At 51.9% G+C, this 15,867-nt stretch overlaps 1 protein-coding gene across 1 annotated transcript in view; it reads left to right on the top strand.

The window, feature by feature from the left end:
• The window catches only part of LOC111150918 (tenascin N), a 51,829-nt gene extending 36,461 nt beyond the window's left edge, over window positions 1–15,368 (top strand). Inside the window, exons 15-20 of the mRNA XM_022508606.1 lie at window positions 21–153; window positions 597–748; window positions 6,345–6,441; window positions 7,309–7,476; window positions 12,802–12,965; window positions 15,228–15,368. Coding sequence (XP_022364314.1) covers window positions 21–153; window positions 597–748; window positions 6,345–6,441; window positions 7,309–7,476; window positions 12,802–12,965; window positions 15,228–15,368 — 855 coding nt within the window. The remainder of the gene's footprint in view (window positions 1–20; window positions 154–596; window positions 749–6,344; window positions 6,442–7,308; window positions 7,477–12,801; window positions 12,966–15,227) is intronic.
• Window positions 15,369–15,867: the final 499 nt, after the last annotated feature.

The following is a 15,867-nucleotide window of genomic DNA, read 5'->3' as shown; positions in this document are numbered from 1 at the left end:
CTGTCTCCTTTGTTTGGTAGGAGGTACAGCTGGGAAGAGGGGACGAGAGGCTTGAGTTGCAAGGCCTTGAGCAGGGCATCACCTACCCTGTCTCCTTGGTTGCCTTTAAGGGTGATCGACGGAGCAGGAGTGTATCCACCAGCCTTTCCACAGGTAACGTGGACTCTCGCACTCTGAACGAGGCCATGGTCGAGGGTGGGCATTGGAGAGCCCAGAAGAGGTGTCCAAGGAGGAGCAAGTGGACAGAGTGATGGATTTCTCTGGAAATGGTGCAATAGAAATAGGGTTATGGGTTCAGATGAAATCCATCTCATGGTAGAAAGACTAAAGAACGGAGCAGAACAGAATGTTATTTTGTGGGAGTTAGGGCAGGAAGTGATGTGAACGTGACCTTATTGCTAGTACATTTGAGGGATTTGATGAGAGTGGGGTGCATGAGAAAAATAAGATCTTAGTGAAGAGTTGGAAGAAGCCATGTAGCAGAAGGTTACGGAAGAGTTTCCAAACAAAAGAAATTATCTTCAAAGAAGGGCATAGACCTCCTCCTCCTTCCTTGCCCTTCCCCTAACACCACTGTCTCTCTGCTTGCCTCCTAGTTGGTGCACGTTTCCCACATCCTGCAGACTGCAGTCAAGTTCAGCAGAATAGCAATGTCGCCAGTGGTATGTACACCATCTACCTGCACGGAGACTCCAGGCGGCCCCTGCGGGTGTACTGTGACATGGACACGGATGGAGGCGGCTGGATCGTGAGTGTTTCTCCGTGGGGGAGGGGAGCATTGGCAGCTCATGCTGGCTCTCAGACAGATCCTAACTTAACCCCACCCCCACCCCCCACCCCACCGGAAGTACTTCATACCTGGGATAGAGCCGGCTTTGTGGAACAAAGGCTAATGGTTAATGACTGTGGAGGCTGTGGTTGATCAGCATCTCATGATGCCCTCTGTGGTTGTGTCACCTCCATTTTCTTCTCTCGCAAGCCCTGTCATCCACATGACTCTCCTGCAGAAGCTTTCGCATAAGTGACAGGGGTTACCATTTCTCTTTCATAGATAGGTCAATGGAGGCCCACAGGGAGAAGTGCCTTGGTGCTTTACAAGAGTTAATGACAAAAATTGGAACCAGATTTCAGGACCACCCCCCTCGCCCCCAATCAGGAGCCTCCCAGATCATTGGTTTTCCCTTTGGGTCCTCTCAGGCCATCCAAGAGGGAAACGTATGATCTCTTTGGGCCTCGGGCCTCTGAACTGAAGCCCTTTGTCCAAGTTCTGCCTCCTGCTCTGCTGTTGAGAAGCCAAACTCGGGTTTGAAGGGCTGAAGCCTGAAAGAGGGAAGGTTGGCAGGTTGTCGGGGGTCCCTCTTCTGTGTGGGGGTTTTATTCCCTGGGGGCTATGGTCTGCTTACCCCTCCCCATGGCACCTGCTTCAATTGCTGCGGCCTGATCCAGTTATAAGATGAGCTGGCTTTGAGGGCTGCCCTCTGATCCCTCCGCCTCCCCCCCCCCGCCCCCTTCGCCCCATGCCTGAACAGACAGAGGCTCTCACCGCCCCAAACCAGTGTGTGGCCTCACCTGCTGTCACAAGGAGGAAGCAGGAGCCCCTAGTGCTCAGACCACATTCACTGACACGTCCGCTCCGGGGTCGGGAAAAAGCAAAGACCCTTGAGCAGCCGCGGATGAGACGATCCCATCTGAGAAGCAGCAGTGAAGGAAACTTACCATCCGCGCCGCTGTATCTGGTGGCTGGAAGGCAGTAACCGGAGCGGATGGAGGGAGATTCCTGACTGATTTATAAAAACAACGGAACAGAATGGAACATGGGAGGGTCTTGCCCCTGAGAAGACCCGTAGGGAGGTTCCTGCTGTTTTCAGCAGCTCTGTTTTAAGCGCTCAGTCTCTTCAGGCTGGAAGCCAGTTTCCTGCCTCACGCCCATTAACTGACACATGGCAGAATGTTTGTGTTGCCTCGGGTGGCCTTTTTGAAAGCCAGCCTTCCCTAGGGAAGGAGACGTTTGTCCAGGGCAACCTCTAGAAAGATACCTGCCCGTCTCTCTGCCTGGGCATACCCCAGATTATTTCCCACAAGTATTTACTGGGTGCCTGCTGCGTGCCAAGCACTGTTTTATGTACTCAAGAACCAGCCGTGAACCAGACAGACCCGAATCCCTGCCCTCAAGGAGCTTGCCTTCTACAGCCTGCTCATGCAAGTGACCCTGACCGGGACGCTGAGGTCAGTTCCAGAAATAATCGAATCACCCTGCGTTCTAACCAGCACCAGTCCCTCACCCCCTCCCAAGACTCGTTTTCTGACCCAGGCTCCTGAAGGGAATGCACGAACTGAGTGAGATTCTGTAGGGTTCTGCTCAGAGCTGCCACAGTCTTGAAAACACCCGAGTCCTGGAACCTTCTCTGCCAGATCTTTTACTGACCGTTTCCACCATTTTGGGCTTGAGGATCTTTTGTCACTGAGAGATGACCTTAGTGCATTGCTCTGTTACTTTCTAAAAAGATTTTATTTATTTATTTAAAGAGAGAGAGTTAGCATGAGTGGGAGGAGGGAGAGGGAGAGAATGTCAAGCAGACTCCCTGCAGAACCCGAAGCCCCATGAGAAGCTCCATCTCACCCCCCTGAGACCATGACCCGAGCTGAAACCAAGAGTCAGACGCTTAACTGAGTCACCCAGGAGCTTCCAAAATCCTTTTAAGGGAATTTTTCTCCATGGGGTGGCAGGAACCCAATGTGATTAAGAGGCCAGAAAAACCCTACCCCGAGGTAATTGGTGTCACAGGAGGCGAGCTGGGTTGAGGACCAGACGGGAACACTTAAATGCCTGGAATATTTCCGTCTTTGTCTTCTGTCTTGCAAGTCTTAAGGACTACATTAGAAGTTCTTTCCACAGGAATTTAAATGACATTTCGTTTTTTTCTCCCCAGGGAATCAGTCAGGACATTAAGTTCTAGAGTGCCATGACATCTCTGGAGTGTAGAATTCTGCCCGCCTTGAGACAGACCTGCTAAGGGGTCTCTCTTACCCCCAAACAGTTCACTGTAAGGTGTTTTCTGCCCATAGAATGGGAATGGGTTAGATTCTGAGCAAGTCAAATCAGGCTCCCTGATCAAGAGGTACAGGTAGGTGATCACGGTGGGTCAGTTCACTTGGAATCTGACATAGTAAAAGGCAAACTCTCATTTATTGAGATTTAATAATAACTTATTATATGTGTATGTGCCAGTCTCTGGCCTTCACACTTTTATGATTTATTATGATTAATGATCTTGCTAAAGCCTCGATTTAAGAGCATGACATATGGGCTATTAACATCTTGATCTCGTTGTTTAGAAAAGCAAGGCTTGTCAAGGTTAACCAACTTGCCCAAGGACAAAGCTAGTTAGTGCGGAGCTGCATCTCTGTAGTGATGGAGAGAACATCAGAACCATTGTTTAGAGTTTTCCTAGCTGAACTGAAGCATTATTAAAAAAGAAAAAAATCAGGGAAGGGCACCTGGTTGGTTTAGTTGGTTAAGCTTCTGACTCTTGGTTTCGGCTCGGGTCATGATCTCGGGGTCCAGGGGTCGAGCCCCATGTCAGGCTCTGTGCTCAGTGGGGTGTCTGCTTCTTTGCCTCTCTCTCCCTCTCCTTCTGCCCCTCGCCCTACTCGTGCACTCTCTCTAAAATAAATAAATCCTTAAAGGAAATCAGGTGGGCAAACCCCTCTCATGCCCGAGCACTGTTCCTTGATTGGAGAACGCCTTTGTAAGGCACCTGTCCCAGGTGGGCAGCTTCACAATTGAGCCTGACCTTGTACCATAACCAGTTATGCTAGTGGGAATGTAACCGGACTTGACTTAGAAGGAACATCAGCATGGTGTCTGTCCTGGGATCCCACCGTCTGCAGCACAGGAAGAGTCCCGGGGAAGGGACCAGAATGGGCAGCGTGCTAGGAAATAAACAGCCCCAGGATCTTAAGAAATGAGTTTTGGAAAATGAGCTCAGTGAAGCTGGTATTTTCAAACTTTCTGATGAAAAGATGAAGAGATCCCTGTTTTATCCTTGCATCTGCCACTAGATAATCAGCCGATTATAATTTAATGTGGCTAATCGCCTTCCTGAACTTTCCTGTCTGGAAAATGGCATCATAGGTCCTCGCCCTGCAGCCAGCACAGAACACGCTCCTCTGTAATGGCGGTTACCTGAGTGGATGAGCCAATGAAGAAATGAAGGCAGCCCAGAGGGGAACGAGAGTCTCTGGAATGAAGGACAAAGGGGAGAGAAACCACAATGTTAATGCAGTCTGGAATGATTTGCCCAATCATTCCCTCTGTTCTGCTCAGCAGCTCAGAGCTTTGGAGAACATTTTTACCCTTACCATCTCCTTGAGTTCTCCTCACACCTCTGAGACGGATGCTCCCTTCCCGCTTCTAACCCTGTTTGTCCCACAGCTGACCGAGGCTCAGTAACAGGGATGACCGGCTCACCAGCCGATGGCCAGGCAGTGGCTCGGTCTGCCTTAGAGCCCCGGGCTCTCCCTGCCTACTGGAGAGAGATGCCCTAGTCCAGTGCTTCCTGGGCCAGCAAAGGTGGGCTGGGGCTTTGAAAGGAGTTACAGGTGAGCTCCCACGTGGGCTGTCAGCATTGCTGTAGGCCACCTCTTCTCTCCTCCCTCCCTGTTTCTCCCCACCCCCCAAAACCAGAAAGAATGCACAAATATCAGGAAGTTACTGTACCAAATTTGAGGTTCCATGTTTTATTTCAAGGCACCTGCGGTGAAGCGTGGTGGAAAGAAGGGAGATGGGGCTTTGTGCTGGGGCTTCTGCATTTGAACGAGTATGAAGGGAAGTCGGGGGAGACAAAGATGCCATCCAGCCTTCCAGAACCCCAGAGTCGTTTCTGTGATCAGTGAGGATGGTGTTTAGCACGGCTTTCAAGGTTATGAGGACCATGGCCATTACTACCCATTCCAGTAGTGCGCACAGGTGTGATTAGCTTGTAGGCACTCTTCAGGCTTGCTTAATGTAAAAGAACCTAGTTTACCCTGACAGGCACTGCCTTCCTTCCCCCAAACAAGGAGTTTTGAAAAGCAAGCCGCACATACTTTCAAGAAATAGCCGTACCCAAATCTGTGTCTGTGTTCTCACTGCTCACTCACTCCTCAGGCCATTCCACGTTCGCTTCTGCCCTCGTCTCTCTCCAATGCAGCCTTTGTTAGAGTCACTCGTGACTTTTGTTTCCCTAAATTCTATGGACACGTTCCTTAGTTCTCGTGTTCCTTGGCACTGACCTGCCTTTGGCACCATCAGCCGTACTTTCTCCTGGTGGTCCTTGTGGTTCCACATTTTCCTGGTTGTCCTTCGGCATGCCCAGGCCCTCCCCTTCCTCCTTCATGAGTGCATCCTTCCTCCTGCACCCAGCTGCTGTATAGTGCAGGCCCCTGAGTCTTGATTCTGGGCCATTTTCTCTTTTTAGTTCCCACTTTCTTCTCAGGTGTTCTCATCCTCTCCAGTGGTTTCGCCTTCCTCTCTGTGTCCCCGGGGCTTTCTGTGTTCACTAGGCTAGAGTGGGCTGTGCGGTAGTTAACACGCCAACACCAAATCCCAGTGATTGAGGACCGGAGAAGTTTCTTCTCGTGTGTGCAAAGCCTTCTGTGGGTTTGGCAGTCACTTCTCGGTGGTGACTCAGAGATTTGGGCTGATTCCTCCTCATGGCTTTGCCCTGTGGACACGTGGCCTTCACGGAGGCCCCGAGGCACAGGCGGTGGAAGACGGGGCATGGAGAGAGAGCACCCACTCCCCCTCCCCCCACTGCCCTTCTGTGCTCCCACTAAAGCCCTTTGGCTAGAATGAGTCACGTGGCTCCCACTTGACTGGCCAGGGACCTAAAAGAGAAGCACTTCCCGCCTGTGTTCCTGGGGACAGGACACTGAGATGGGGGAACACTGAGCAGCGTCTCAGACACACCCGCACCTTTGCAAGTCTGGCCCAGATCTCTCTTCAGAACCCTAGCCCTTAGCTCAGCTGCTCCTGTGGCATCTTCGGTGGCCAGGGGACCTCAGGAGTGCCTCACACTGCCCTCGTCCCAGGTGAGCGCACACTGGCAGCCCCTGTCTTCTCAGAACCCCCATCTCAGCCAAGAGCCAAGTGAACGGCCACCCAGCGCCACAAGCCCAAAGCACAGGAAAGGCTCCCTTGCCCTCTCTTTCTGTCCCACTTTCAGTCGCCATGTCGGTCCGTCTGACCTTCCCTCTGCTTCTGTCTAACCTCAGGGCAGCCCCCAGTCCAAGCTACTGTCCTCGTTCACTCAGCCATGGCTGTTCAAGTGTGTCGGAGTGACAGGCCTGTCTTCCCTTGGCAGGTCTTCCAAAGGCGCAACACTGGGCAGCTGGATTTCTTCAAGCGCTGGCGGACCTACGTGGAAGGCTTTGGGGACCCCATGAAGGAGTTCTGGCTTGGTATCATCTCGGGGATTCCGGGAGGGCTGTGGGGGAGGGGTTGTTTCCCCCTCAAAGGCTGTGCGGGCAGCTCTAGAAGGCCCCCCACGTTCAGGAAGACGTCCCAGGGACAGGGACAGGACACTGAGGAGGCTGCCCACCAGGGTGTCGGTCGGGCCATGTTGCCGGGAAGGCTGTCATGTGCTGGGCTCGTGATGGGGTGGACGCATCCCAGGGGGTCTTCATGCTGTGTGTCAGCAACATGGGACCCTCCCCGGGGCCTTCACGTCTTAGAAAAGTTGGCCCACTGGGATTCGGGGCCGTTCCTAGAGGGTCATGGCTGGAGCCCCTGTGGCTCTCCAGGCCTGCCAGTCAGTGTGGGGAGGGTGTTCTCCCTTCTCCTCCTGCTCGAACGTGCAGCAGATACTCATGGGGAGTGAAACAGCCACAAACATCCACAGGGAAAGGAAGAATTAAAGAAATCGTAATCTGGAGACTCCGTGTCTGAGAGGGTAGGTCATGGTCATGGTCAGCTTGGCCAGGAATTCCTTCAGAGACCTCAGGGTGGTGGCTGACGTCCTTGTCCACGTGGCGAGATGCGGGGATGAGAGGGGGAAGCGCTTCTGCTTTAGAGACAAGGAGTCGGGGGCAGGTTCCCCTACCGGTTGCCCCTGACGGCTCCTTCCCAGAGGACACGGTTTCCCCACTCATAAACACGGCTGTGCCGAAGAGAGAACAGGAGGAGAAAACAGGCCCCCCAGCAGAGACAGAGTGAGCAGAGGAGGGAAAGTCCACGGCAACTCTCGGTGCTGGCAGTCACAGACGGTAGCAGGCGCGTGCCTGCACACGCCGCCTGATCGGTTACCTGGACCCCTCCTTTGCTTTCAGGACTCGACAAACTACACAATCTCACCACTGGCACCCCTACTCGCTACGAGGTGAGAGTGGACCTCCAGACCGCCAACGAGTCTGCCTACGCCGTGTACGATGCCTTCCAGGTGGCCTCCAGCAAGGAGCGGTACCGGCTCTCCGTTGGGAAATACAGAGGCACAGCAGGTGGGAGCGCACCTCTCCCCCCCGGGCTGGGGTCCCTGGCTCCCGGTGTGTCTCCCGATCAGACTGCTGCGTGCCATGGTTCAGGGGGTGGTGGGGGGAGAGGGGATGTGCTCCGTGGAAGTGAGCTGTCCTCACTGATGGCTGAGGTGGGGCTCCCTGCCGGGGGCAGCGGGGGTGCAGGGGGGACACCAGAAGTTTGCAAGCAGTCCTTGAGGATCTTAAAGTGGGAACTTCTGTTCATTGTGGGTTGACTCCCACCCCCCCACCCGTAAAGACCCTCATCTCATGCTTCCCTGGTTCCGTCAGCCAAGGAGCCCGCATCCCAAGTGACTCATGGGGCCTGTGCACCTGTCACCGGGCTCCAGCAACGGGGCTGCGGTCCTTGCCCAGGAGTGTGTGTGTGTGTGTGTGTGTGTGTGTGTGTGTGTGTGTGTGTGATTATTTAAATATTTCACAGTTATTTGGTGTAAGTAAATGGAAAACCGAAAGGTGCCGATTCGAACAGCAAGCAGTGTGGGTCTTACGAACCCTGTAGAGCTGTGACGGCACAGGGAATGTCTCACTTCCATTAGTGGCTCAGAGGACTCAAGCCGGCTGGTGGCGTGTCTGTCCAGTTGTGAAGGAAGAGAACAAAATCAAGCGATGTGACCGAAACACTGGGGTGATATAATTGAATATTCCGTTTCAGAGGGACGTGGTGGTTACTGTTTTAATATCCTATTTTCCGTCTGGATTTATAGTTTTTAAATGCTAACAAGTAAGTCCGCTGTTTGAGCCTGCGTGGTTTTGACTCGGGGGTGACTATGTAGGGATGCGGTACCAGCCAGATCCGCTGACTGTATGGGCTGTGGTCTCTCCCTTAAGAATGTCCTGAAAGCAGCTAAGTCACAACAGAAAATAACATCTGCAAAGAGCCACATAAGTGGTGAGGAGAACAAGAGCTACAGGGTGTGAGAAGAAGGGGCATTGAGTCTCAAGGCGTCACTGAAGGAAGTTCCCCACCGGGCAGTGGGCTGGGTCTGGGTCTGAAAGGATGGGACTTAGATGGGAAACAAGGAAGGGGTCCCCAGGCCTGGGAGCGTCCATGGTGAGCAAGGACCGAGCAGAGTCCAGGCAAACGGGGTGTGCTCGTGAAGTCAGTCCACTCTAGAATCCCCTAATGGTGGAGGACTGTGAACAGATGCCTCTTAGTGTCTGGGGCCATGAGCCAAAGTGGCCAACTGCTAAGGCAGTTTCTTGTAGGTCTTATAATTTAATTGTTTTTTAAAAATTACGTGGATTCTGCACTTCCTCTTGTTTTCTGGTGCTTAGCATGGAACCCGGTGCAGAGCAGGTGAGCTTGAAGCCGGATGTTGCTAGCCAGAGCTCTCCATGCAGTCCTACAGATGTTTTGTATCTGGAAGGATACAGACCCAGGTATCTTGCCTCGGGGTCAGTGAAGGCGTGAGCTTGGTGACACGGGGACAAGAGACAGCACCCTATCCCGCATCTCTCCCCGAAGCCCAATGACTTCCCTCCCTGCTGGCTGGGAACCCTCTGGGGCTACCTGTTCTCCTCTCTTCTCTCATGTGCACATACCTGTTCTGAGGCTTGTCTTAAAATACCCAGGAAACGAACTGATGCTAATGGGAAAATGAGTGAAAAGGAATCAATATATTCGTGAATTAATGTGATTCTCCTCCCAGGGACTCTATTTGCATTTTAACTGTGATTACGGGATAATTCCCATTCTGAGATTGTTCAGGCCCACAGTGCTGGTCAGTGGTGGATGTGTTTTTCCATAGGAAGCCTCGGGAGACTTTCAGATCACATGGCATTTAGCCAGCGACCTGGTCTCCCCGATGTGCCACCGTTCCTACTTGGAAACTCTGAAATTGCATGGTGGGCTTCGTGGTATTTTAGCTTTCCTTATATATGCTGATTGGTCCCCAGGAGGGTTTTGAAATTTAGGAAGCTTCTGGCTGCTCATGTCCTAAACGATGAGGTCGTGTTTAGAGGAGGTGGCGTTCAAAGAGAAAGTGAATGGTTTGATGTCTCTCTGCATGTGCCAGCTCCCCCGATTAGAGCTCTGCTTAGAATTGGGGGTTCATGGTTGTGGATTAAACATGCCTAGAAGGATCACCATCACTCCTGCTGTCCTGCTGGGCCCTCAGCTTTGGCTTTCACTGAAGTCCCCATCAGAGAGCCCCTGATTCCTCCACAAGGAAGGTCCAGCAAGACAGTGCTGGGTAAATTTCGTTTCTGGTTCTGAATCTTGGAGTAGGGCAGGGAGGACATCCAATGAACGCTACCTTTAGGATGCTAGTCATCTCCTGAGAAATTATCATGAAAACAGAAATAGATGTTTTGGAGTGGTGCAGAGTGACTTCTAAGGTAAGGGCTAACCCACCATTTACAGCTGGTCTCACGTCCCACCTCCAGGAGACTCAGTGATGCCCACCCAGGGATGCGTCCACACCCTGGGAGCACTTGGAAGCGAGACTGGAGAACTCCGCCAGCGTTTGCTGGGCTGGGGCCAGGGATGCCAGAGGTCCACCGTGAAGAACAGCTCTATGCAAAAGTGCCTTCCTCGCTTTGAAATGGATTTTTACATACCGGTGCTTAAAAGGAAGGGGAAAAATTGTTAGGTCTGTGGACAAGAAGGGAAAGCCAAAAATGGCACACATCGTTCTTTATTGGCCCTTTCTTGGTTCCAGGGTTTAGAGTCCAGACATGTGGTCCTGTGGGACTCAAAGGGGATATGCTGTGGATGGCTTCCTTGGGTCTGAGGTGGCCCAGCTGCCTTGGCCTGCCTTCCTGCCTCAGGAGGTGATGGTGGAGTTATGTTAGATGAGATTGGAGATGACCAACTCAGTGGCTCCACCCTGGGCTTTTTTGAGCCTGCCGCCAACCCCTCCAACCCACCACCCAAGGAGAGCCAGCCGCCCACCCCAAGTGGGTAGCACAAGTTAGGGGTGCTTATTTCTCATCCAGTGTTCTCTCTGAAAACCCTGAGAGACGGGAGAGGGTCTGACCACCACTGGCTTTTCTACTCTGTCTTACTTAGGGAGATAAGCTTAATAAATCAGAACACGGTGTTGGATGGGGGCCTGACAGCCAGAGAAAAGTGATTTTTTGATTCATGGGTACATTCGCTGTCTGTGCTCTGAACGTCAGCACGCTTTCAGTTTCTGGAAGCGAGAAAATCCGTCTGTGGAATAAACTGCCACACTTAGCCCCAAACCTGCTTCACTGTTCATGATCCCAGCGCCCAAGGTCAGAGAACCACAAACAAATCATTAAGAAATAGCCTTTGCACAGACTCTTTGAAAACAGCTCTAGGAACTTGAGATGCAAGTTAGGTAAGCTGTGCTCATTAAAAGTGTCACCAAGGGAGCCATCGCGTGTTATTTTAAGCTGTAGTTAACTGCCAGAAAGCTGAAGGGGAGAGGAGATGCGAGCGAGAGGGAGAGCGACGACATGCCTTTCCTCAACTGGAGGAAATGAATGGGGGCAGAGCCCTTCAGCTGACTTAGCTGGAGGGGCCTCTGCGGCGGCCCTGTCCCTGCTCCCCCAGCCCTTTTTGCTGGGTAAGGGGTGGCAGGACCCACTCTTTGAGCTGCCAAGCCAGAGGGACAATCTGGGAACTTCTCTTTTCCTGGTGTGTTGTTCACTCTTCCCAGAGATCTGCCCCTTGCCAGCCCCAGCGACGTCCTTGAGAGCAGGCCCCCTTGTCTGTGTTCCCAGAGCCTCTCGTGGTGCTGAGTCCTGGTGGGGATGGGGGAGGGTGGGGGGGGTCCCTGAATAAATGAAGTTGCAGACTATATACAATCTGCAGGTCTCTGACGTCACCTTGCACTCCAGGGGCTTATGAAAACACGGACTGCCCGATGGGTTCTACCTTCCTGGTTTCAGCTTCTGTAGATCTGGGGTGGGCCTGAGAATGTGCATTTCTTGCCAGTTCCAGGGTGGTGGTTGCTGCGGGCTGGCTCTTGTTAGCATAACTAAAGGTCCCTGCGGAAAGGAGGAAGCCCCCAAACTAAGAGCCCTGGGCTTGGAATCTGAGGCCTGAGGTTTGAGTCCTGACCTCCCCCCACAGCTGTTTGTGGACTGTGGGGCCTTGCCAAGTCCCCAGAACTCTGAGTCCATTTCCTCCTGGGACCAAGAGCTGCTGCCCCACCTCGTAGGCTACCCTGAGGGGGTCAGAGGAGGGTACTTAGGTGAAGAGGGTCCGTGGCTCAGAGACCCGATGAAAACCGAGTGTTATTGTAGGAACACGACTTGATTTAGCTTGGGATTGATATAGGCCCTTATCGCCTCTTATGAGCTGAATTAAAAAGCAGACTGATAAGAAGATGACAAGGATGGTGGGGAAATAGTAGAGATACAAGTCAGATGATGTGAGTGAATTTCCAGACAGATGTCATGAAACTCTAAACCGAGCCTATGTGCCAGGAAGTCTCCGGAAACTCAGGTGTGTGTGCGAGGAGTGCGTGTGCGAGGAGCTGGTGTGTGAGCAGCGGGTGTGCGAGGATTGTTAAGGAGACTGGTGCTTCCTCGGGTGCGGGGTCCAGCTGGCCTCTGAGGAATGGTTAGGATGTGGACTGAGGAGGGCAGAGGGATGCTGGGGACAGAAGCATGGGGGCAGATCCGTGGACTGCTCAAGGGGCGCGTGCCCGTGGGGACAGCGGGCTCCGAGACTGGGAAGTTACAGCCGAGTTCCAGGCCTGCAGAGCCAGGAGAGAAGGAGCAGCTCCCTCCAGGCGGTGGGAAAGGCGACATTAAGTCTGAGGGCCCGAAAGTGGGTGCGTGTGCTTCAGGGAAGGCTGGGAGAGCTGTTGTGTTGAGATAAGTGCAACCAGAGGAGCACAGGCTGGGTGAGGGCATCTGTGAGTGATCTGCAGGAGGAAGGCCTTGACAAAGGGGTTTGTCAGATGTGGTTGGGGGTTCAAGTTCAGGTGCCTGGGAGGCTGGTTGAGCAACGACGCGGAAGACAGGCGAGGGTTACCTTGCGGAAGGGGTATCAGGTACTGTGAGGAGAGCTGATGGGTTTGGTTTTGGATGTTTGATTACCTCACATGACTGCAGGGCCTCCCAAGTGCGAATGCTTTTCAGGCTCTTGGAGAGACAGGCCCTAAGTTTGGGTAACAGGCCAGTTAGGAGAATCTGTTTGTCTGTATCATGTTCTCCTCTTGGCCGTTTTGAGAGAGGAGTGATTCCCTGTGACGTAAGTGGCTGGATTCCTGGCAATTTTGTGCCCAAAGATTGTCCTGCTGAGTCCAGAACACGATCACCATCTCAGGGGCAAAACTTCAACGTTCACCTCTCATCTGTCCTCTCCTGCAGGGGATGCTCTGACTTACCACAATGGATGGAAGTTTACAACTTTCGACAGAGACAATGATATTGCCCTCAGCAACTGTGCCCTGACCCATCATGGTGGCTGGTGGTACAAGAACTGCCACTTGGCCAACCCCAATGGCAGATACGGGGAGACCAAGCACAGTGAGGTAAGTGACAGGGGAATTTTTTGGCTCAAGATCTCCTCAAAGCTTTCCATTCTCAGGGACACTCTCCAGGCTGGTTTGGCTAACCCTCTCCTTCTGATGTCTCCACTCAGGACAGGAGGGCTTCTTCTCCAGGCTCCATGGCCTTGAGGTCAGGGCCTTCCCTGCCCATCTATAGAAGCTCTTCCCCCACCCCACCGCATTCCCACCGGGGCTGCACGCTTACTTAGTGTAGGTGGTTGGGAACTCAGGCTGTCCGCTGCTGGACAGAGACAGATAACGTGGATTATGCACGTCTCCATGTACTGGTTCACACATAGACACTGTCTTAGTAACAAAATACCGTAGGCTGGGTGACTTGAACAAAACACATTTATTTCTCAGAGTTCTAGAGGCTAGGAAGTCCAATATCAGATTATTAGCAGATTCAGTTCCTGGGGAAAGCTCTCTGTCTTGAGGATGGTGGCCTTTTCACTATGTCTTCATATAGTGGAGAGAGAGCTCTGGTCTTTTCTTCCTTTTCTTATAATGGTAGTGATCCCAGGGCACCTGGGTGGCTCAGTTGGTTGGGCGTCTGACTCTTGGTTTCAGCTCTGGTCATATCTCGGGGTTGTGAAATTGAACCCCATGTCGGGCTCTGTGCACTCAGCATGGAATCTGCTTGATATTCTCTCCCCCCTCCCTGTGCTCTTCCTCCTGTTCATTCTCTCTCTCTCAAATACATAAATAAAATCTTAAAAAAAAGGGGGGCGCTAATCCCATCTTGGGGCACCCACCCTCCTGAGTTCATCTAACTCAATGTAACTCACTCAACTCATCTAACTTCAACATATGCATTGGGGGCAGGACACAAGCATTCCGTTTATAACAGACACTTCGTAATTCTTTCTAGTTGTTCTCCCAATGAAACCAGAGCTATTTTTCTCAAATCCTTTGATCACCAGGAAAATAAAGTCTTTTCCACCTTTGAGTAGACCCACCTCTGGATCCGCTTCCTCCAAAGCCACTCAGAGTCTACTCAGAGTGTTACGCTAAACTCCATCTGAGCGTTCTCCACGGCTCCTCTCCTCTTCCTTGCTCTGAAACGTTCCTGCCATTGATTTCTCAGACCTCTATGAGCTGTGGGCATCCTCTTGACTCCTTGCCAGCTGTGGGACAGCTCCTGGCTGCCCCCACAGAGCTCCTTGAAAATGGCATCCTTGTTCCCACTCATCATGAATCCATCCCCTCCACGAGCTCCTCCCCACCTTGGGTTTCTGATTTCCCACCCTGGGTCCATTCTAGCTTTCAGGAATCCAGCTCTCCCCAGAACTCACTTTGTGACTGGTATTACCGTAAATATGAGCACATCTCAAGTCCGGGTACAGTTTGATTACTTTGGCCCCCACCAGGCAGCAGGGACTCCCAATCCTTGTGCGATTCTTCAAAGGGAAGAAGAGATTTTCCCCCAGGGAGGCCGAGGAGGGTGGGCCCATGAATCATGGTGGCAGCATGTGGGCTGACCCAGGGAAGCCTGTGATCAGAGATCAAATATTTGAAATGAACAGCCAGCATGCCCTAAACCATCCCCGTATTTGCTAATAAAAGACATTCATCTGCTTAATGTGCTTTTCACAGTCTGCAAGGCATTTAAGCTTCTTGTTTATTATTTACCTCACAAATTAAAATACATAAAATTGGTCACTTGGGCTCTTTATTGGCCAGGTTGCAAGGTTATTAAGTGAATTAAATATTATTGCGCTCACCAGTCAAAAGACATAAAATGAAATTTAGTTTCCAGCAGGTTATTTGTTACCCCAGAGCTAGTATCTAAACAGTCTAAATTGAAAATGATTTTACACGATTGACCAATTAATATGTTTATTTTTGCCTTTAATTTTTTGGAAGGAAAAGTGCGAGGCAAAGATAATGGGCGTGTTGCTGTCCAGGTTGACCATGTATTGGCTTTGCTGCTGCTGTGGTCTCCCCCCGCTTGCCCTGGGCTCACACCCCATCCTTCCAACTACTGGGGTGGGGTGGGTGGGGTTGGGGCCTTCCAAGTCATCAGCATGTCAGACCTCAGCTGCCCAGCAGAGGGCGCATGTCTCCAGTTTCAGCCCTACTTCCATAAGGACCCCAGTGACCACTTGTCTCACTTTTTCTCTCCCCTAAGCAGGGAGGGAGGGTTTTCCTGGGAAAGAGGCATTCCTTCCAGCATAACCTACCCCTCCTTCCTCTCAAGTTGCCTCTTCTTGATGCTGGCTTTTTTTTTTTTTTTTTTGGTAGGGGGTGAACTGGGAGCCATGGAAAGGACATGAATTCTCCATTCCTTATGTGGAGTTGAAAATCCGTCCTCATGGCTACAGTGGGGAGCAAGTCCTGGGCAGAAAGAAGCGGACACTAGGAGAAAATTCGAGAACGTTCTGATGGCCTATGGGAGCCCTCATCACACGAGGCAAGACCGGCCTGGGATTGGGGCTGTGTAGGCTTGGGGCAGGGTGGGTAGGAGTGACTGGTTCATGGACGTTCGGGGGATGCTCCTGGCCTCTGGTTTCTCAGATGGCTGGACAACCTTCAGGACAAAACACGTGACCAAGCTTCAGACCATACAGGTCACTTCCCTGTCACCTGCATTTTTGCCCTTCTATACTGGGGGCCTGAAAATCAACCAGTGGTAACATATGAGAAAGACAACACCAGACTGCAAGGTTTTCCAGTCTATCTTCAGGAACAAAAATATGGGATGAGTGGGGAAAAGGAAAAAAAAGAATCAACTTGCACTTCACCAATTGGAAATCTCTGGAAATTGGTATATGTATATATGTAAAGCTCTGCTACTAGAAACCCTTTTCTTGGAGAGAAGCACCAAGGAGGGGTTCTTTTTGATGGCCAAGGGGCTAAAGTGGCCTGATGCTTGTTATCTCCC

Source organism: Enhydra lutris, unplaced genomic scaffold (assembly GCF_002288905.1).
Source record: "Enhydra lutris kenyoni isolate GAN:26980312 unplaced genomic scaffold, ASM228890v2 scaffoldscaffold24, whole genome shotgun sequence".
Taxonomy (NCBI): domain Eukaryota; kingdom Metazoa; phylum Chordata; class Mammalia; order Carnivora; family Mustelidae; genus Enhydra; species Enhydra lutris.
Note: the sequence above shows the minus strand (reverse complement) of the source record. Positions and strands in the feature narration are given on the sequence as shown.